General features: G+C 43.5%; 1 protein-coding gene across 12 annotated transcripts; it reads left to right on the plus strand.

The window, feature by feature from the left end:
• Nucleotides 1-23,404, plus strand: LOC6734461 (potassium/sodium hyperpolarization-activated cyclic nucleotide-gated channel 2). 12 transcript variants are annotated; one of them, XM_039291570.2, is made up of 16 exons: nt 5-398; nt 1,146-3,548; nt 9,570-11,354; nt 14,874-15,039; nt 15,168-15,406; nt 15,474-15,637; nt 15,773-15,909; nt 15,956-16,108; nt 17,853-17,948; nt 20,567-20,716; nt 20,782-20,858; nt 21,066-21,377; nt 21,517-21,611; nt 21,670-21,758; nt 21,815-22,131; nt 22,281-23,404. In XM_039291570.2, exons 2-16 carry the CDS (start codon nt 3,478-3,480, stop codon nt 22,414-22,416), a joined length of 3,987 nt encoding a protein of 1,328 aa, XP_039147504.1. In that variant the 5' UTR covers nt 5-398; nt 1,146-3,477; the 3' UTR covers nt 22,417-23,404. The 12 variants fall into 12 exon arrangements, with proteins under 12 accessions (XP_039147512.1, XP_039147504.1, XP_039147506.1 ...); XM_039291572.2 differs by having other exon boundaries at nt 15,971-16,108; XM_039291571.2 differs by having other exon boundaries at nt 9,573-11,354.
• The last annotated feature ends 23 nt before the right edge of the window (nt 23,405-23,427 follow it).

Genomic DNA, 23,427 nt, shown 5'->3' on the forward strand with positions numbered 1-23,427 from the left:
AATCGGGAAGCCAAGTTTCACTTGTCGCGCTGAGTTCGTTCGTGTCGCAGCAGCAGCAGCAGTCGCAGCAGCAGCAGCGAGTGTGCCGTTATTCCGTTCGTTACATAAAGAAGAAATTTCAAATAGCAAGTTTAAGTGCGCTGCTCGGTGGCGAATGGCATAAATCAGCATTCAGCGATAGCAGCATTGTGATAAACATTTAAACGAAAGGAGCCAGCGCGACCCAATAAAAAATAAATTAGAATAACCAAGTGAAATCAAAACGAAATAAAGAAAAAGTAATGAAATAATGTGCATTTGCTGAGCCAGCGACTGTGTATCTGGTGTATAGAGTCCGACATATATGAAAATATGAAATATTAAATGTGCCGTAACACGGGCGTTGAAAAAATTACCAGGTAGTCGTGGGCTCGGGAAAAAAAAGAGGAGTTCCAAAGGGGCGAGGACGAGGTGGAGCAAGCTATTGGAGGAGAAGGAGCAGTAGGAGGGAGTGGGAAAGATGGCGAAAGACGAAAGCGAACGAAATTGTAATAGAGGTCAAAAGAAGCATTGATTTAACGTGTGCACTTCCTCCCACTTTCAGCTCCACTCCTCCTGGCTTCCTCTTCGTCGGCTCCTCCTTGTTGTTCTCCCACCACCTCCGCCACCACCACTACCATTGCCACCCACCGTGTGTCCTGTGTGTCCTGTGCCGTTCTTCGTGCCACGACTGTGAACTGTGTCTGTGCGTGCCTCTCTCGCAATATTTGCGTGTGCGTGCCTCCTGTGTCTCTGTGTGTTATAAATAATTTGTTTAAAATTCGTCAAATCGCTTGACGTTTCATTCAATAAATTCCATCTACCAGGACACACGCTCACACACACTGGCACACGCACGCACACACACACACGCACAGACGCATTGCCCCGTGTGGCGCCCGTGAATCGTGTATGTATGTGCGAAAAATTTTGATGACGAACCACTTACGTCTATCGCAACCCACGAATCCAACGAAACCACCACAAACACAGCCGCAGCAGCTGAAAAAATCGCATGTAACACACCAACACAACCGTACACCACACACACACCCATACACAGCCCTAGGACACACGTACCGTTCAATATCCAATAAGAAACCAAGCATAATTACATAATCAAATAGAACGACTGGCAAAAAAAATAAGGAAATATAAAAAGACAAGAGACAAACACGAATAAATAAATAAAAGGGAAAGCACGAGCAACAAAAGCGGAAACCAGCAAAAACAAGGACACGAAAGCAAACACGATAAATCAGCGCAAAGTGCAGCATTATTTAATCAACGCCAGAGCCAGTCAGCAAGTGGAAAAACCCTGGAAACGCCTAAAAATAAAGGACACGCGATAACCAAAAATAGAACGTAATGATAAAACCAAAACCAAAGTACCTGCAACAATGAAATTGAGCAAATCTTAAAGGCGTAACCCGACAAGCAAGCCCAAGATTAGAATTACTTTTAGAAATATACAAAAGGACACTCGCTATATACAAAAGTGCTATAGATAAAACGATAAACGCTATCCGCAAAACAACACAAAAAAGCAAATAAATTAAAGTAGTTCGTTGACGTTTGTTCACCGCTGGAAGTTATCGATACAGCCCAAGGATATAGAGCGTAATCCCCGTTGAGATAGAGTAATGGAACTAACCTCGTAGTTTGTAGAGAGACCTGCGTCTCAGCCCGTAGGACAGCAAATTCAAATAACCGCAACATAAACGCACTTATCGACTAACTAAAACTACCAAGTAGTTGCCTCTCTATATACAATATATATACATATATATATATATATATATATATATACACCTACGAGATATATACAAGATACTTAGCCGTAGCGATTAGACGAAAAGCGCCAGTCCGTACATCTACCTATATGGATTTATTTTTATAATGCCGCTAATGCAAAACTGGATCCCCGCCCTCGACCTAGGCCTTTCAAATTGCATCTGAATAAGTAACGAGGGCGATATTAATGCATTAATTGGGTGGCGAAGGACGTCGCCACACGGAGTCCCAAGGAGGGACTGTTGCCGGGTCCGGATCCTTTGCGTGTTGCTCGTGTCAGATACACAAATACGCCCAGAACCGTAATCCGTGGACCCGCAGAGGAGGAGTGATACGAACGTACAGGACGAATTAAAGCTACCTGCTTTGGGTTTCTCGTGTTGCGCTGCCTTGACGTAACTCCGCCTTAACTCGCGTCGCTTCCATTTGCCACAAAAGTGAAAAAAAAGCAGAAAATAAAGGGCGACCGCAAAGCCAAAACTGTGGTGCGTTCGTTAAACTTTCATGACCAAACATTAACTTAAGCAGGAAGGAGGAGGAGGAGGAGGAGAAGAGGCGTGGCCAGAGACCAGGTTGGAAGGCCAGGCGGGAAAGCATACATTTCGGAGCAAAGAAACTGAGCTGTCATCATCACTGTCCCATCCCCTCCAACAGCTAGTTTGTTATTTGTGATAAATTATTCAGTGATCCACATTTCGGATCCCGATCCTGCCCACCCCACTTCAGCTCCAGTTACCGTTACCGTTATCGTTATCGTTACAGTTCCAGCTCCAGTTCCAGGCCCCACCATCACATCTGTACACCAGCAACCACCAACCGAATAGCAACAATAACTATACCCTAGAGGAAAAACGTCATTTATAATCCAGAGTACAAAGTACGATTAGCCCCGAAATAACGCTGTTAACGAAACTAAAACTCAAACAAAAGCTAAACTATAAATAGTAACATATGGTATTATTATACACGCAACTGAAAACAGATAGTGTCATAGAGTCACATAACCTCAAAGAAACGAAAACGAGCGCATAACGAAACAAAACGAAAAGTGAAGAACCATAAGCAATATAAGCAGTGCTGTTGACTATTTTAGAGGCCACCTTTTAGATACCGATACCTTCTCACCCAACCTACGTTACTCAACCAAACACCTAAGAACCCACCAAAACGAATCGAAAACCTAACCTAACCTAAAACCTTAAAACAAGGATAACGATGAATAGCCCCATGTGCGAGTGAGACAGCCCGAATAAAGAAGAAAGAGAGAGAAAGAGAGTAACACAACGAAAAGCAATTTATTTTTGTTTACGTGTCCGTGTGCGCTGGACTTGTATTAGTTAATGCCAAAAATCGAAGCGGAAGTTGCACCCATACCTGCACACCCAACTACCACTACAACTACAATACACAGACACACACACTGAGCCACGATGACAAGGCCAAGAATTGCAGTGGGCATTGCGGGGCCTTTCCGGCGGCAATAGCAACAGCAACACCTTGGAAAAAAACCAAAAAAAAAAGCAACAAAAAAGAGCAGCAAAAATATCCCCGATAACAACAACCACGTTACGTTAGCGAAGGTGGCGCGAGTGGTTCGATGTGGTTCGAATTCGAGTTCGAGTGCAGGTGGTGACGTGACAGCGGCGGCGTCGTGGGTCCAAGAAAATGCACGTTAAACACACTCAGCGCCGAGTCAGCGGTCCTGGAGCCTTCGGAACCTTTACCAACGATCAACGGTAGGCGTTACCCACTCACTAGTCATCCTTGTATGTCCTTGTACTGTTGTTGTGCACGATGTACGTTGTACTGGTGTGGGAGATCGGGTCAGTGCAGGATGTCCCTTATCCTGTATATCGGACTCCTCTGGCCGGGATCTCTCACGTTGTACAGTTTTGAGATGAATGTACTTAATGTTTCAGTTTCAATGTGATCTCTGGGGTGGACCGATTATATTATGATAGACCTCGTTTCGTATTCATATATTTGAATTGCATTTTTTAGGATATCTAGGTTATAATTTAATATATGAAGTATCTTGCATAAAATTAAATTATTTTGTAATCCTTTTTAGAAAGATTTAAAACCGAAATAGAGTTAAAGTACTCACTCTTATGGCCAGGAAAATGTTTTTTTTTTTATGAAAAGAGCCAACTCTTCGTATGAGCAATTTAGTGACACCATGGCGTATGTGTAATACATTTTGACCACATGGCGTATGAGTGATTCCTTTTGGAGTCACATAAAAGTAATTAAATACCCCTAATAAATATGTAATATCAAACATTGTAAGGTCTGTGGTCCACCCTAGCAGTCCTGTTCCTTGTGTTGTTCGTTTTGTTTCGTTTCGTACCGTTATGTTCAGTGTCTCTGTTTCGTTCTTTGTCTCTTGAGTTACCCTGTTATTGTTGTTGATGTTGTTGCTGCTGCCGCAATTGCTGTTGTTGTTGTTACTGTTCACATTCATATGTGTGTGTGTGTTGTGAACCAGTGTGTGTGTGCGTTTGAGCGAGTTGCCAAGTGCCTTTTTTGCTGGCCTCCTGTGAACTGATTTCCTGCTCACAACGACCAACCCCGCCCTCCGCCCACCGCCCACTTTAAGGGGTCATCCGTCACTCCAGTCAATGCAATTACGAAACTAGATTAAAAGTCAAGCCAGGCCGACAACAATGGCCGAGCACCGATACCGATACCAATACCAACACAATACCATACAATGAATTGCATTGCTTGAGAATAGTGTCAAAGTACTTTGAGTGCGAACGCACGCAGTGCTGCATACTTTCAGGGGCCACTGTACATGTAATTGCAATCGTGTGGGTGTGGGCCAGTCTGTGTGATTGTGTGTGTGTCTGAATGAGCGGAAGCTTTCGCTTTTACTTCAATGATTAAACCACTGACCGAATTTCGGCTGGCATTTGTTTGTGTGGGTGTTTGTATGTATCGATAAGCACTTGCCGACTTACTGCATTGTTGTTGCCTCCCACACATACATAGCTTATTCACCAATATATACACACACACACACACACAGATGATAACAGACAGAGACGGCGACAGTGAGTGAGTGAAGCAGAGGGCCCGATAAGCTGCTCTTTTCTTTTGTGCCAAAAAGGAAGCCCGATGTTTCCAATTGAGCTAGTTCTAGTTCCACATTTCCATACACTCGACAGCAACAAAAACACCAAATACCCATTCAAACACATAGGCACTAGCCCCACAGACATAATCACGTACAGATACACATACAAACACATACATGGGCAGGACCCTCTGGTGTCTGTGTGCTTTGTGCAGTTAATTTAATTTCTTATCCCCCAAACGAATCTCATTTAAGTTATTTCCCGCTCAGTTTGTTAGTTTTCAGTTTCGTTTCCTTCATTTCTCGTTTATCGTTTATTATTTCCATTTTGGTACTCGTCACGTGAATAACTTGGATTTATTTCGTGTCCTTGTCGTTGTTGTTTTGCAGAAAACTTTGCTTGAAAGTGCAAAAACGTTGAATACAGAAACTAAGAACCAACCAAACCGAACCAAACCAAAAACCAGATCAAAATCACAAACCGAAACCGTTATCGAACAATTTGCAATTAACATTTGCATTTGGAGCGATCCTAGACATCAGCTGTGAAGGTACCGCCGACCAACTTCCGAATTCTCCCCATACTTTCTCTCTATCTCTCTTTTTCGTCTCTCAGTGTCTCTGCCTCTCTCTGTCTCTATATAGTATATATAGATCGTAGACTCTGTATGGTACTTCCCTACTACTCTACTACTACTAATACTAACTACTTACCGTTACAATTCCAACTGCAACACACATATAAGAACTCAAACACACTCACACACACACACACACATTTAATGCTTCTAACTTTTCTGCTCGTTACTAGAAATTAGACCGAAAACTAAACACCCCCGCAAGTTTCAACTTTCGAGCTTTACAATTTCTGGTTGCAAGCATAAAGTAAACTCATTAACTTTGATGCACTTTGCCAACTTACTACCTGTCCCTCAAAAGTCCATCGATAAGAGTTTCAAATGCATTGCTTTAATGACTTTTTCCCCACCCCGCCAACCCTGCCTGCTTAAGATCTTTTGTAGCCCCACCACACTCCGCAGAACCCCCGAACCCCTAGAAGAATGACAATCCCGTTTGCCATGTATCTCACACAAGTCGAATCCAAAAATTTATTTACAATTGGCATGCCAAATGGTTGTGATGTAGCATCTCTTTGTTTGTACACTCCACTGATTTACACAGCCCGCTGCTGCCCGCAAGCCTGATTTATTAATTGCTGGTCTGTCGTTATAATTAATGGATAATTTGGCTGAATTCTGGTTTAGCCGAAAATCGTGTTATTTATAGTTAGTTGAGCTAAGCTCTCATCGAGTTCTGTGTTCATTTGCCTGCCCAGCCGGAAATCTTTTGAACTCAAAATTTAATTACCGACCGAGGAGTGTATTTAAAATGGCATTTTCAAACAAGCGACATTTGATGAACCATTCGTGAACTCAGTTCGTTATTGCAATGACCTTAACCGGGTCATCACTGAGAGTTTTCAGATACATTCTGGTCATATTTAGGATACATACCTTGATACACTTGAGATATATAGTTTGAAAAACTTTTTCAGGGATTGGTATGGTAATATAAACACAGATTTTGGTAGCTTTCCATTCCCCAACATTATTATAACATAAAATAGAGTAAAATATATAATAGTCAGCTTTTCCAAACAGTCTTGTTCAAAGTTTTTCTAAAGATCTTAAAATTGTGTAAAATAAATCGCCATTTCAGTTTCCGATTCTGATTCACTTTCCCCCCATACGAACAGAAATCGTAAATATATGTATTTTTGATCAAATAAAATCCGCCTGACTGCATAGACTTTGTAAATTGGCACAATGGTAAACATTTGTGCACTAAAAATGGAAATTTTCGTAATTTGTTTACACGGAAATGTGTATCGAGTGGCATGTTTGGCAATTTGCTTTCAATTTTGTTTGATTTTGCTGGCGGGCGAACTTTCAGTTCATGAGCAATAAAATGCATAATATTGAAGGTTTTTCGAAAACATTCGCCCAGAAACAGAATTAAAATAGCTCAAGCGGTCACGCTGAATGTTCCAAAGGTCAAGACCATGAAAGAATTCCGCATTCGATCGGATTCAGTGAGAATTAGAACACAGCATCTCCGCCGAGACAAGTAGATCAGTTGCAAATATAGTTGTGGATCCCCCATTTGGGGGCTCACAGCTGCACTTGATTTAATATCGATGAACGAAGTGGAATGCAGGCAGGCAGCCAGGCAGCGACTCAATTACGTACGCCTTACGAATTTACGCTTAATGCCTTCAATTGGCTTTTGAATTATTAATTGAGGCATATTGTGTCTCAGCCGCGGGCGGCGGGGCAATGCTGGCGATTTCGATGCCAGAAACCTGCTCCACCAGACTCGTTTGGCACCCAATAACGAAATCCCAAGCTCTCGAGGATGGGCAGCACATGCTCCGCACTCAAAGACTAATCCGCTGGCCGGAGGGCCACTCCAATGCACCAAAAGTTGACATTGGACGCAGGCCACGCCAGAAGATTACACTGAGAGAAATATGTGGAGATGCCATAGATGCGGCATAGCAACAAGACGGTTAACATTCAATTTTCTTCTTGGCATAAAAGAAGTCTCTATAAATTTACAGCAATGATCATGAAATGTAGTAGTAGCTTTAGGATAGGATTGTATATATACATTTATTTCAAATAAATTTTAGTGAGATTTCTCACCCATTGAGCCCGCAAAATGGGCCCAACTTGGCCAGTGGAATGGGGCAAGGGCCACATTTGACTGCAGCACTTGACAGGTGGCAAATACTCGAGGCCGAGATGAAAAAGCCATCAGATAGGAACCCGAAGAGCTGGTATTCCCCGGGGCACTCGATGCTTTCGCTTTGATTTGGCTTTGCCATTGCCATTGCCTTCTCGAAAGTGACTTTCGGCCAGATTAGGTCCGAGATTGGCAAGAGGCCGCCACTCGCGGCGGCGGATGTGCGATTGTATCTGGGCATCTCGTATCTCGTTCGGTATCTGCAAAGTGCACACTCATCGGCTGAGCATTAGCGTGCAAATATTTGACATATTTACTTGTATTTGCACAAATCCCATTCAAATTCGAATCAGAATTGGGATAATTGCGCCTCTGGCGTGAGGCAGCCAGCCAGCCTTTGCCTAATTGACCGAAATTGATTCGACTCGATTCCGGGCTGGGAAATGCTGTTTGCTCTGCACCAATTTCCCGCCCCATTTTTCGCGCTCAACTCTCGAGCTGGCATCCGGAATTGGAATCGGAAAAGTTCGATGCACGCACGCCGAGAATAGGGCACAAGCACCACCCTCCCCCCCTCCAATTGTTTTCCCTTTGTTTGAAAACGGGGCCATCCCCCTGCCTGCTTGCGCCGGTGTTTAGCTATATCAACAATAGTTTGCCTCACGTTTCGTAGCATTGATTGCCCAAGGCACAGTGGGCCCAGCCCTTATTTCCATATCACTGGGCCACACTCGATACAGCTTCCCATGGAGCACCACTATGCACCACTGTGCGCCGGTGTGCTCCCACGCTCCCTTATCAGCCATATCCGTGTGGCGCAGACTTATCTTATCTCGGCCATTTGGCCATTTGATTTAGGGCACTTCCGCCGCCCACCGTGCGGAATGCTTTCAGCGCCAATGGGGCACGCGCTTCCAGCCATATATCTCCATCGAATCGGTGTGTATCTGCATTCTGTAAATGTATCTGTAAATGTATCCCTATCTGTATCTCTAGCCGTATGTAGTTGTTTGTTACCGCTTGTGTATCTGTGGCTCTATCAGTGCTTGGCCTGCGTGCCGCCGTACATTAATTTAGTTGAATTTTTCGCGCGATCAGAAACCAGATGAGCATGTCAACCATTGTATATAGATGTCTCTATAAATTGTATCACACATCGCGGTCACATTGGGCACTCGATATAAGGGAAAGCGTTCTGAACAAATAAGGTTCACATTTGAAAAATTCAAGAACAAATATTGAAAAGGATAGTTAAAAAAAACATCTTATTCAAAATATTTTGTAAAATATAAAGTGCATGTAGATGCAAAGTAGATACTTAAAAATATAAAATCAATAATAAACTTTCGCCATTATTTACCTAATATCTAATAAATCTAGTCGCTAGTAATCTTGCTTAAGTCCATTTGAAAGTAATGATCAGGTTGAGTCACACTTTATACAGCAAATATCTAAAAGTCACGAGATTGCTAAAGTCAACAATAATTAGCAAGTAACGTCATACTATATCTTGTCATTAATGCCCAGATTTTCAGTGGTTCAGTATATCCAGTGTCCTCTGTGCGGTGAACTCACATAGAAGCCGGGAATGCGATACTCCCCCACCGCCACCGCCCCTCACCGCTCACATGTTGCACAATCAATATTTATAATAATTAAGAATTTTCTTTGTTTGTCTCGCGGTTTTCCACACTCGCACACACTGTTTCCTGCTCACTTTAGCGTGGCCCTCTGGCCGACGAAACCTGCGTTTCGTATCCCTCCAATGCTTGCCTGCCAATTTGAAATAGATAAATTTGAGTGTTTGCCAGCGACGCTGGCCATTTTGATTCTGCCATCGAGCACGGTACTCATTGAAGTCTCCTCTTTCTTTCCGCCACCACACCCCCACTCCACATGCGGCTCCTTGGGCCGCCCGTGATGATTCCGCCAGCAGTGCCAGCCGCGACAACTTGTGCCCGGACAACCAGCAGCAGCAGCAGCAGCAGCAGCGGCACTCGCACTCGCACCAGCACTTGGTGCGCCAGTCTCTGGTGAGTCTCAGCAACGGCCAGCCGGCGGCATCGGCGGCGCCGGACAGCGTCTCGCTGCTGCGAGCGGGCGATGACCAGCAGCAGCATCTCCAGCAGCCACAACTGCAGCAACAGCAGCAGCAGCAGCAGCACCTGCAACAGCAACAGCAACGGCACCGCAGCAGCAGCAGTCGACTATCGACGAGCGGCATCTCCAAGCAGAACTCATCGGACAGCAGGAGCGGACTGCGCATCCTCGACAGCAGCCACAGTCCGGTGAGCTGTGGCACCCAGAGCGTGAGCAGCACTGGTGGCCAGTCGGCGCTCTACGATGCCTGTCACGAGTATTCGCGCAGCTTGAGTGCAGCTGCCGCTGAAGGAGCCGCGTCGCTGCTCAAGAGCCACTACAGTGACCAGCAGTTGGCGCAGCCGGAGCCAGACCCAGAACCGGATCCGGAAAGGGATCGGGACCGGGATAGGGACAGGGATAGAGACAGAGAACGGGAGCGTCGCCACCTGACCAACCTCAATCTCAATCTAAGCAGCGAGTACGACTACAGCGGAAGTGATAAGCAGCAGCTGGTCAACGAGACGTACATCTTCAAGTGCATCGCCAACAGTCCTTCGTTCCTGCGCACCAACAAGATCAAGGAGCAGTCCAAGAAGCTGCGGAATCTCTCCCTCAAGACACGCACCGCCAAGAAGAAGGGCCAGATCATCTCCAAGTCGAACGCGGTGTCGGATAACTCGCTGCATCCGGGCGACAAGTACCTGAACTTGTATCTGGTGGAGAAGAAGCACTCGCTGCAGCCGCAGGTGGCCTCCACGTCGAGTTCCATCAACACCCCGCATCCGCAGGCTTCCTCGGCGCCAGCCAGTTCGTCCTCCACCTGCACCAAGGCGCCGCAGTTGCCCGCCTTGTCGGCGGTTGCTGCCCGCCAGCAGCAGTTGTTGCTAAACGGATCGCTGAAGGGCAAGGGACAGAGCCAGAGTCAGGGGCAGAGCCGGCAGACGCTGCCCGGCCATCGGGCGTCGGTGAGGAGCGAGAGTGGAAGCGGGAGCAGCCACACCATTCCGGCGACGGGCAAGAGTCCGCCGGTGCCGCAATCGCTGGCGGCCAAGATCAGCAGCTCGGCAAGCGGCAGCAAGAACTGCAATTTGCTCAGCGCCAGCAGCAACTCATGCCACAAGCTGCACGCCCACGCCCAAGGATCGGGAGCAGGATCGGGATCTGGATCGGGATCAGGACCACCCGGACACAGTCACTACGCGGCCGCCTCGCCCAAGAGCTCGGTCAGCAGCAACGGTCACCTGAACAAGTACTGCCTCACGGACCTCACGCGCCGCAAGGCCGAGTTCAATCGCCAGCTGAGCGCGCCCACGGACTACACGCACCACTCCTCCAGCAACGGATCGCAGCAGGAGGGCTCCTCGGAGGCCAACGAGGGCCACGAACCGGTCGGCGAGTCCACCATCACCGTAGCCAGCGCCGGCGTATCGTATCCGCATCCGTACTCCTATCCGTATCACTACGCGCACCACGCCTCCTCGGCCACAGCGCCCGCCAATCTCAAGGCGTCGCTGCAGCTGCACAGCTTCGGGAGCCACCATCCGTGTCCTTATCCGGCAAGGCCCACGTCCACGTCGTGCACCAACAGCTTCAATCGGCGCCACATCCGCCGGCACAAGGGCAAGCTCGGCGATCGGTGAGTACTGTACATGGTTTGAGATACTTTTGAATTTCTATTATTTATATTTACTAAATTGTTTTAATATGGCATACTAGCATTGTGTTAGTTCCTATAGATACGTTCCATATGTTTTAGATACCATCTCTTAGCTTATCTCTCAGATACTTCAGTGGATTTTGTCATAACAATAACAGTGCACATTTAATTGAAGCATTTAATATTGCCAAAGGCCAAGGTCATTGGCTTAGTTAAATATTTTGTGGTATAATCTATAGTACAACTAATCGGGAAATGCATATAAGATAACACTATGATGTATAATCAATATTATATTAATTACTTCCTAGTGGAAAAAGTTCTTTTAATGGAATCACAGTGTAGTTTGAAAATAGTAAGAAAAGGGGATTCCACAGACCACGTCGACTGGCTTCTCAGTTTGGCGGATTCCCCGAAAAGAGAGCGAGAAACTGAAGACATTACCCCGGCTTACAAGTGGAAATTACGCGCATACAAAGCGCCTGATCGCCCCTACTACCGGTTTTTTTGAGTGCCTTGGTCGCCGCTCCGCTTATCGCCGGGCATTTGCATAATTCCGTCGTCGCAGACCGAGGGAATCTCACTCCGCCGACCTGCCTTTCGCCTCGGATCGCGCAATAAACTTCTAATGCCCGTCGAGCAGTGAACTCCACATTTGAGCGGATCGAAAGTTGGAGCGTCGTCAGCTCGGAAATACCAAAAATACCAAGGGTTCTGTTCTAAACAGTCTACGGATCGGTGTGTGACGCGTTGCTAGTGCTAAAGTTTAAACAAAGTAATAATAAACTATTTGAAATTGGAAATAACATATGTACGTGCTTTAAAATGTGTTGTTAAACCAAAAACCTCACTCCGTAAACAAAATAGAAGTTTACAACTATTTAGCTAAACATTTTTGCAAGGCATTGAGCATTTTTATTAATAAGGAATCCACCGGATTGATTACCCAAACAAACGTTTGTCATTGTGCGTGATTTCGTATAAGTAATTGAATCGAGCTCGATTATATCAGCCTGATTGCGAGTAAACAATGTTTGTGTAGTAAACAATGTTTCAATCGGTTCGTGTGAATAACATAATTGCACAATTTGTCGCGGCCACTCAAGATCAGACCCAGACCCACAAAAAATAGCTTCCTCCTTCCTTGACCACCACTGATATCCAATCTAATCTGCGCGTGAATGGAACGCGTTACCCGCATAAATTTGCATAAAATCCAGACATATGTATATCATCATTGTTTATGCTTAGGTTCCATGTGCTGTTCGCTCACTTTTCGGATAGTTTTGCTGTACTGTATTGTACTGTATCTTTTATTGGCATCAATTTTTGTGAAGACAGCCAGGCCAGGGAATTACAAGCAGCCATAATTTGCGTCGTCGATCGTCGCGAAATCAATTAAAAGGCAGCACAAATTCGTTATTTATTTATTGTGCAACGGCAGCGGGGTTCAGAACAGGTTATCAAGTCGCCGCAGCATCAGCAGCAGTAGCTTAATAAAAGTCTGGCAAATAGCAAATTAACTAGTTGCCATAATAGCAAAGAAAAAAGAAGAAACAAGACAGGAAAAGATAGAAAACATTGAGATACAAAAAAAGAAACACGGCGACAAGTGCACGGTGTCAATATCTCAATTATTTAATTAGGCAATTGCCAGCCAATTTCGGAAGCGAACTGCAATTCCTGTACCAATTGATATTCGAGGTAAGAATATCGCTCAATCCAACCAGCACAGAAATTAGAAATAAAGAACTACAGCTCCCACTTTCGTATCTCGAGGACGCCCGATCCCAAACGAACCCATAAGATACGATCCGATCGAATAGAATACGATGCGATGCGATACCATACGATACGAAGCATTCCATTCCGAAGTGGCCACGATCTGGTCTCGTTTTTCGGAGTGTTTGCCGGCGATTTCGATTTCCAGGCGGTTTGCGAGCGGCAACTCGGCCGGCGGTCGCTAGTCGCAAAAAGTTTGCCGCTGTAATCACTCCAAGTGCCGGGTTCTACTCTATATACGTACATAGCTATATAGCACGCTTCCAGACTTCCTACGATTCTCCCTTTCTCAGCAGCCGTACTGTGTGAGTGAGTCGTTTGTGTAATCTGCATCCAATCGGCGGAAAAACATCTGCTTCAGCACGTTTTTCCAAGTTGCTGGGGAAACAAACCCAATAGTTTCAAACAAAAATCAAAGAAAATTCCGAGTGCGCCAGTAAAGTGCGATGAATTCGAAACCACAATTATGAAATGTAGATTGTAGCAAAGTGATTTGATTTCATTTGATTTGTGCAATGCAATAGCCGCCGGCGGTTAACAATAGCAATCACTAATAAATTCATTAGGCTAATGCCAAGATTAAATTAAATCAGCTTCAACAACAGGCTTAATTAAAACGAAACTTTCCCATTTAAAAGTACACACTCAATTGAGTGCGAAGAGGCGAAAAGAGAGCGCTGTTTATAATAATAATAGAAGCACAGACACAATTACGAAAAAAGTATTATCAATGTACGAAAATATCAGTACGTCTAACCGTGACGCGAAAACCCATACCCATGTACCCATATACCCAATGCCCATGCCCATGCTCGCATCCAAACTGAAACTGAAACTGAATTGGAAACCAACGTAACCGCGAGCACGCGTCTCCATCTCTCCGGGCTTTAACAATGGGTCCGCCGTGAACGTGAATAATATCCATATCCATATCCGTGCCACGCGATTTGTCGTTCAGTATTTTTTGCCTTCAGTTGGTGCCTCCTCAGTGCTTGCTGCTCCAAAAAGAACTCAAGAAGGGGGTGGGGGAATTCCAGTTTCACTGGCTGCCGCCCCGGAAAACCTTGGCAATCACCATCTAGTTTTGTGGGCAAGGTGAGGGGCAGCTGCCCCGTATCTCTGATTCAGCCTGCATTGTGCGTGTGCCGCAATTAAAAGTAAACAAAAGTGTCAAGAAAAACTAGCTAGTTTTCAAGTTCGAATGTGGCAATACCCTTTCTTAAGTCTATATATTGGTTCTAAAACTTAAGTAATAACTCTACAAAGTTAAGCAAGTTAAATCATAAATAAAACTATACAACCTTAACTACCTACGATAAATTGACATCATTGAAATTGTGACAACATGAAATACTAATTATTGCAATATCATTGCTAACAATTACACATGATTTACCTTTTTAACTTAAACTTAACCAGATTGTAAACATAATGGCCTACTTTGTGCCACTTCATTTGGAAATAGCACACACTTATTGTTACTTAACATGACTCCGTGAACTGCAATACCCTTCGTTAGAGTATTTGCAATAAGCAAAAAACCGGTGCGTTTACCGACATCGCGCCATCCCGCCCACCTTGACAGAGTCATTCATTCGGTGTAGTTTCACTTTCATTTTGGGCACAACATCCATGTGGCATTGAGACGTGTAACGGAGTTTTTCGATGGCACCACTTCCGTGTTTACTGATCCCCATCTTGCCAATGCCATTTCAGACTGCTGAGCGGGGATAGTGAGGAATCGGTGCGCTGCTCCTACTGCTCGGTGCTGAATGTGAACGACAACGACCTGCGCATTTCGTTCGAGAACACCTGCACCGATTCGCTGGTAACCGCTTTCGATGATGAAGCCCTGCTAATATGCGACCAAGGAACCGAAATGGTAATGGTAATGGCTAGACCAGGACAGACCAGGTCATCCACCTTATCATTTGACCTTGACCGCCAGCCAGGCAATTGGTTTGGATCAGCGCACGACTAATGAGTCTCCACTCTAATCCTTCGCTGCAGGTACACTTTGATGACGTGTCGTTGTACGGCACTCCGAAAGAGGAGCCCATGCCCAACATACCGATCGTGTCGGAAAAAGTCTCTGCGAATTTCCTAAAAAGTCAATTGCAATCATGGTTCCAGCCGACGGACAACCGACTGGCCATGAAACTGTTTGGCAGCCGAAAGGCGCTGGTCAAGGAGCGCATACGTCAGAAAACTTCCGGGCACTGGGTCATACACCCGTGCAGTTCATTCAGGTGAGTTGCCACTATATCTCTATATATATATCACTATATCTATATGATATCTTATATTTCGATGCAGGTTTTACTGGGACCTTTGCATGCTTTTATTATTAGTAGCAAATCTTATTATCCTGCCAGTCGCAATATCATTCTTCAACGATGATCTGAGCACACGATGGATTGCCTTCAACTGCCTAAGTGATACTATTTTTTTAATAGATATTGTAGTCAATTTTAGAACAGGTAATGCACCCTCAACCAAGCCAACTAACTAACTAACTAATTAACTAACTAAGTAATCCCCTAAAATCACCAAATGTCCCCGATTTCTGTGCCCCTGCTTAACCGACAAACTTTTGCCCAAATGTCTGCTTTCAGGAATTATGCAACAAGACAACGCTGAACAAGTAATATTGGATCCAAAGCTTATAGCTAAACACTATTTAAGAACTTGGTTTTTTCTCGATTTGATTTCGTCGATACCGCTAGATTATATATTTTTAATTTTCAATCAAGTAAGTCAATGTATTTAAGAAACAGTACGCAACATTTTAATTTAAGATTATGAAATTGCAGGATTTCTCTGATTCTTTTCAAATATTGCATGCCGGACGCGCCCTGCGCATCCTGCGCCTGGCCAAGCTCCTATCCCTGGTGCGACTGCTCCGCCTTTCCCGCCTCGTGCGCTACGTGTCCCAATGGGAGGAGGTCTATGTGAGTACATCCGGCTCATTTTGGCAACGCTCAGTCCTTTAGTTTCGTTTCGTTTCGTTACCGTTTTATCTTGAGTTTGCATAACGAAGTAACTACTCCCTGGTTTTCAGTTTTACGACACCTCTGTACAATATATACACAGAAAATATAGTGATATTCGAGATATTTCCTATTTGCAAATATTACTTTGACGCTTTTAATGCCGTGCCTATGATTTCAACTAATCCGATTAACAAAAAGCTTATTCACTTGAATATTTTTGGGCTGAAAACAATAGTTCATATTGAACAATTGTTAGAAACCCATACAAATTGCATTTAAAATTTAATTTCACAACTTTTTTTTCTGTGTATATATTTGTTAATGTTCTCTGTTTCGTCACTACTTTATCGGTTTTATCGCAGGGATCGTTTGTCCCTGAACGACCTTCCTTTAGTTTCGATTTCCGTTTAGTTTGCTCCAAATTCTCGACCGTAAGATCAGCATACTACTCGTTCACTCCACACCACAAAAACAGATTCAAGGATCTAGGATATATGTAGGCAACTGCAGTTAGGCTTAGCACAGTGGTCAGTGGTCAGAGGTCAGAGGTCAGGGGAGTAATGTATTCCCAGAAGTGCTCACTTTTCTTTGTTACATGTGTGCGTACATGTGTGTGGCATTAAAAAACAAATAAATAACTACCAAATTGTGGATGGCGCGCGCAGATATGTTCAAACTATGTATTTTCTTTGAGTTGTTATCTGGAAGCTCTGTGTCTATGATTTCCGTTAAACGTTTAAATCCTTTGCGTTCGATTACCAATCGTTTTGTTTACCAAATATGATATACCTCCCTCCAACCTATGTGTGTCTATAAAGCCAATCAAACATAGAACGAGACAATCGCTGTACCATAAGCCAACTCAGTTTGTACATTATACAGAATGTGTGACCCCGATGTTTGTTTCGTGTTGTGCGCCTGCTGCGCTTCGGGTCCACCCGACCAGATCCAGAATAATCCCCCAGGCCGATAACTGCAAGAACATACCTATATATCACACACCCACCACACACCCACATGTTCTATTCGTAACAACACACTCAGATCGAATCGAAAATATATATCTCTGTTTTTTTTTTTTTTTTTGGGTTTTTCTCAAACCATCTGACGCGCTCGCTAAGCTTGAGAACTTGTTCCTTGTGCCGCGGGAAGATTCCTTTGCTTTCTTTCACATTTCTTCAGTTGAGTCTACGATTTATCGCTTCTGTTGTTCTGATATTCTGTATACGATTTACGATTTACGATTTCCTATTCATTTCTTGCCGACTTTGAAGCACTCAAATCGATATTCTTCATTGCACTTTGTACAACTCTTTGATCTTCTTTGAAGGCATTTCCGCAATTCCTATATAATAATATCTATGTCCAAAACCGAAATCCCCATCCACTTCCCGAGATTCCCACGCCACACCCCCCTGAGATACGTACAAGTACAGATCCTGTAATCCTTTGTAAAAGATAGCCTAAAATTGGAAACCACCGTATATTATGATTTATGTTTATTTTGTTTTTGATGCGCTCAACTTAAGCGATGATAAGAAAAGTATTCTGCTAAATGCGACTAACAACTAATGATGCTTTTGACAATCAGTTTAAGAACAACAAACAAAACAAAAATAAAATAAACAAAATACAAATACAATACAAAAATTGAACTTAGCTGAATCAGGGCCTAAAATACCTGTGTATATATGGTTTTTAGATTCTGCAGAATCTACAGAAAAAAAGTGCTGATCGCAGAGGGAGAATGAACAGAAAAGACAAAGATGGCTTGACAAAAAGCAACCTAATTCTCAAGGTAAACCATCCAATAAAAAGTAACAACCCAAAATCAAAAATCAACAACACAACAACTTCAGTATATATTGATAAACAAAAACCAAAAGCCTTGATTGATTGATTGAAATTATGATTATGTATTATTGGCGCAACATAACTCACGTTTTTGAGGAATGTTAAAGCCAAAATTGAGTTTTAGTGCATAATTTCGTTCGATTGTTCGTTCGTTCGATTGTTCGTTGATCATGTTTGCTTGATTTTAATGTTCGTTCGTTCGTACGTTCTGTAAATTTTCTGAGACTGCCTTTTTTACATATTGATGATTGATTGATATTGCCATACATAATCTCTATTTCTCATTTGATGCATAATGAAAATCTCGTTAAATCAATAATGAAGAAGAAGAGTTTAGCCCAAAAGCAGCATACGAAAAACCAAGCTTTTTATTTACAAATCTTCGGTGCCAAATCGAAGCTTTTTTCATGCTCTTCGCGCGACGTAGAATCAGTCAGAAGGATAATGTAATATATCTCGCTAGATTCCGTAGTTTTGGACTCCATGCATGGGCATGATCGGAAATCCCATAGAACTGCTATATCTATCATTGTGAACCGCAGATTAGCTGGGTTATACTATATCGCTGCGAAGAGCATGAAAACGCCACAGATCTCAGGATATATTACGGATTCGAAATGTATAGTGTGTTGAATGCTTATTGCTTTAAAGGGACTAGGCAGCACGTATCAAAAGATTGCCACTGTAAAGACACAATCAAAACCGCACTTGATGATACTGTAGCTAGATTAATGGCTGCTGCTGCTTTCGCTAGAAGTTTAGGTCTTAGAAACGGACACAAGACACACATCCAATATAGTCAATCGATCTGAAAATCTGAAGGAAAACTGATCCAACGACCAATCAGATCGAACACGAACACTGTACTATATCTAGCCACATACTACTCGTATTTTATAGCATACATTTGTGGGCCCGTGCCAAATGCTTTCCACATATCCTAACCTATATCGTATCGTATCTTTCGTACTCAACTTAACCTCACTTGACACTGTTCAATGCTTTCTGCTTTTGTGCTGCGCGCTTTCCGCTCGAACTCTCTCTTGCCCTCTTCCAACTACACAGAGAAAATCTAATTGATTCAATGCAACTAATTACATACATATTTTCTAAGAAAATAGCTTTGAGCATATCAGAAGAAAATAATGGATTTTGAAAGTAACAATCGCCCGGCAAGTCTTATTATAATTTTGAGAGAGCAAAAATAAACTGATATGTTCAAAGTGATCTAAAGATTAAAAGGATCGTTTTTTATTAAGATCCTCTACAAAGGTAATGCTATTTTTTCTCTGTGTAGAAATACAACTCTGGTTTGCTGCCTCTGCTACCGTTACTTGTTGTTTGGTTACTGTTACTGGTTTGGTTTTGGTTTTCCTGATTTTTTATTTAATCTGCCTCCACTTCTCTTTTTTTTGTACAAAAGATTTCAGCAGGAGCGCGTTAAAAACTGATAAATAAGCTTCTTGGGGTGACACCCACACACACACATGTACACGCACACGAGCAGCTCCAACCACTGAATTCTTGAATGCAACTACCGTTATTTTGTTATCTCGATACCGCTCCCTCTCTCTCTCTCTTTAACTTTCTCTCAAGCTCTGTGTTCCTGCTCTTGCTCTATGTTTTTTATTTACCGTTCGTTTGGTTTCCGTTAATTTCTCGTGTATATTCCGTTGGTTTGTTTACCGTACTTTGTACAGAATTACGTAGTTCAATTACTAACAACTGCGAGAGTCAGAAAAAAAAACAAACGCTTTGATTGTAAAATACGAGTTTCGATTTCGATATTTTGAACGTTTGAACGGCTTAGTGTTTAAACAAACGTAAAACAAAACAAACAAAAAATGAAACAAACAAACAAAAGTAAAGATGAGCACTTGTACCATAATTTAGCAGCTGATTTTGCACCTATTCGAAACGTAGAAATGGTTTGAATTTGAATTGATTGAGTTTGAATTGATTGCTCAGGTTGTACACTGTACACAAAGTACACACAGTACACCACCGGACACAATTGTATTGCCTAACACTAGACTAATCTTATCTTATTTTATCTTATCGGATATGCCATGTACTTCGAACCGCTCTGCTCCGATCCAATCTAATCCGATGATCTGGAGACCGAGGAATACAAGTATCCGTTGCATACTTATCGGGCAGAGTGGCGAGATTGAGTAATTTTCTTGTTTTAATGGCTGTGGTCTGGTTTTGTTTTAGTTGCTTTGATTGGCATAATGCAATAACTGTCATGTTTGCTATACCGGTAGCTGGAAACGCCAATGACGCCGCCAAGTTGCAAATAAATTTTAACCAAGTTCCAAGTTTCATTTCCTCGTTTGGGTTTCCTTTCTCTTGTTTACTTGAGACATTTGGTTTTATATATGTGGAACTCACATACACATATGTAACACATGCATAAACACTCGAACACACCCAAGCCACCAAACACACACCAAACACACACACAGACATCACACACATGGAGACACAACACACACATACACGAGCGGTGTTGGGCTTTGGTTAAAGTGCACTCCTTTTGATTGACCTCTCTGGTTGCAGTTCCTCAATATGGCCTCGGTCTTCATGAGGATCTTCAATTTAATTTGCATGATGCTCCTGATCGGCCATTGGAGCGGTTGCTTGCAGTTCTTAGTGCCAATGTTGCAGGGTTTTCCATCCAACTCCTGGGTCTCCATCAACGAGTTGCAGGTGCGCCATATTGGTAAAACCCCTCTAGCTGCTAACGGCTATCTAAATGGGCTATTCCATTGCAGGAATCGTACTGGCTGGAGCAGTATTCGTGGGCATTGTTCAAGGCCATGTCGCACATGCTCTGCATAGGCTACGGCAGGTGAGTTGTTAATGTCCCAATCTACTCCCATTATGGGGATCTACTTTACTGCTGTCCCCATCTACGTTCCATTGCGAAGATCCTGCACAGGACAAACATGTAGCTAAATTCAAAAAGAACCTAGCAATATATGTACTAAATGTATATAAGGACAACTGCCTCCTCATCAATTTTTTGTATTATCACTAATAATCTCGTTCTTTCCAGATTCCCGCCACAATCACTGACAGACATGTGGCTAACGATGCTATCGATGATATCCGGGGCCACCTGTTACGCATTGTTCCTCGGTCACGCGACCAATCTCATCCAGAGCTTGGACTCCAGCCGGCGCCAGTATCGCGAGAAGGTCAAACAGGTGGAGGAGTACATGGCCTACCGCAAGCTGCCACGCGACATGCGGCAGCGCATCACGGAATACTTCGAGCATCGGTACCAGGGTAAATTCTTCGATGAAGAGTTGATACTTGGCGAGTTGAGCGAAAAACTGCGCGAGGATGTCATCAACTACAACTGCAGGTGGGCGATCTGTCACTGTCCAGTGATCTATCAATTGTTTCTACTTTCAGCTTACATACTTAGTATAGTATCCTCTTGGATTAGTATTTTGCACTATATCTTAGTTTATTACTAATGACTATCTATCCATATTCCACAGATCCCTCGTGGCGTCAGTGCCTTTTTTTGCTAATGCCGATTCGAATTTCGTTTCCGACGTAGTTACCAAACTGAAATACGAAGTTTTCCAACCAGGTGGGTGAAACTAACTTCCTCATGTGTGCTTTTAACTAAACAATTCTGGGTATTTTAGGTGATATTATCATAAAGGAGGGTACGATCGGTACTAAGATGTACTTCATACAGGAGGGCGTGGTGGACATTGTCATGGCCAACGGCGAGGTGAGCAAAATCAGTCAAAATCCAAAATACGCCCTCCTAATTACCAACTCTTACAGGTTGCCACCTCACTTTCGGATGGGTCCTACTTCGGTGAGATCTGTCTGCTGACCAATGCGCGTCGTGTGGCCAGCGTGCGAGCCGAAACCTATTGCAATCTATTCTCGTTGAGCGTGGATCATTTCAATTGCGTTCTGGATCAGTATCCGCTGATGCGCAAGACCATGGAGACTGTGGCCGCCGAGCGGTTAAACAAGATCGGCAAGAATCCAAACATAATGCATCAGAAGGACGAGCAGCTGAGCAATCCGGAGTCGAACACAATTACGGCTGTGGTTAATGCCCTGGCTGCCGAGGCGGATGACTGCAAAGATGAGTAAGTTGACTGCGGGACAAGCAATACATACGTGACCCTTCTTTTCTTATTGCTCATCTTATAAAAATAGCAATCTATAACTTCTTCTATAGGGCCTCTTTAACAACTGCGCTGAATATGTTTGTTAATACTTTTGCTATCCGTTTCAGTGACATGGATCTCAAGGAGAATTTACTGCATGGGTCAGAGTCGAGCATTGCTGAGCCGGTGCAGACGATACGTGAGGGTCTCCCAAGGCCACGGAGCGGGGAGTTCCGGGCCTTGTTCGAGGGTAACACTCCATGACACTGAGGAGCAGTGACAAGCGGTGCCCTCGGGCACCGGGCAACCATCTGAAGCAGCGGTTCGCTGGACACTCACTCACCAAAATCCACATCCATACTCCACACAGGACTACCACACTCACACACACACACACTGCGTATATAATAATTTAGTAAAAGGAACCCCAAGACGCGATAAGAGTACACTAAAAAAGAATCAATTTATGGTAGACACTCTATATATGCAATTGCGATTTAGTAGAAAACGTATTAAAAACAAAAAACCCAAAAAAAAAGAAGATAAAAACAATTACACAAAGAATGTCCTCAATAATTATTCATAATTTCAGCTCCGCTAACTGTGATGACTTTAATATAAGAATCGAAAAAAATTAACAAACAAAAAAAAAAAAGAAAACGAGTACATACAGAGATAAATTATGCGATAGAGAGAACTCAGCAGCCAGCAGACAGATCAGAAAATCACAACCCACGGCCATAGAAGATCTGCCACCCACTACACACCCACACCCACACTACACACCACACACCACCACCGCCATCACAAACAGCAAATACTGACATATAACGTAAATCTACATATAAGTTTTATGCCCACGATATTGTAACGATAACGAAGTGAATAGACTTTTGAATTGCTACCTAGGCGTTAGTCCTATGGACCTACTCTACAAGAACACACAACCACACAGCAGCAAGCACACCTGTAGGCGGCCAAGTGGCCAACGGGTCAAAGGTGACACGATTCAAGCAACAGGCATCAGGCATCGGGGGGCGACAGTGACAGTCAGACAGACAGACATGCATCAACTTATGATATAAACGAAGCGAAGCGTTACAGCATACCAAAACATATTTATGCGCGTAGCTATTATGTACTCGAGCAACCAACAAACAAACAACAAAACAATTATGTATTATTGCGATTATATAGCATATTTAAATACGCATTGCAAAAAAAAAAAAAAACAAACAAGAAAAAGGGAAAACATAACTCAGCAATATACAAAAC

Source organism: Drosophila simulans, chromosome 2R (genome assembly GCF_016746395.2).
Source record: "Drosophila simulans strain w501 chromosome 2R, Prin_Dsim_3.1, whole genome shotgun sequence".
Classification (NCBI taxonomy): Eukaryota; Metazoa; Arthropoda; class Insecta; order Diptera; family Drosophilidae; genus Drosophila; species Drosophila simulans.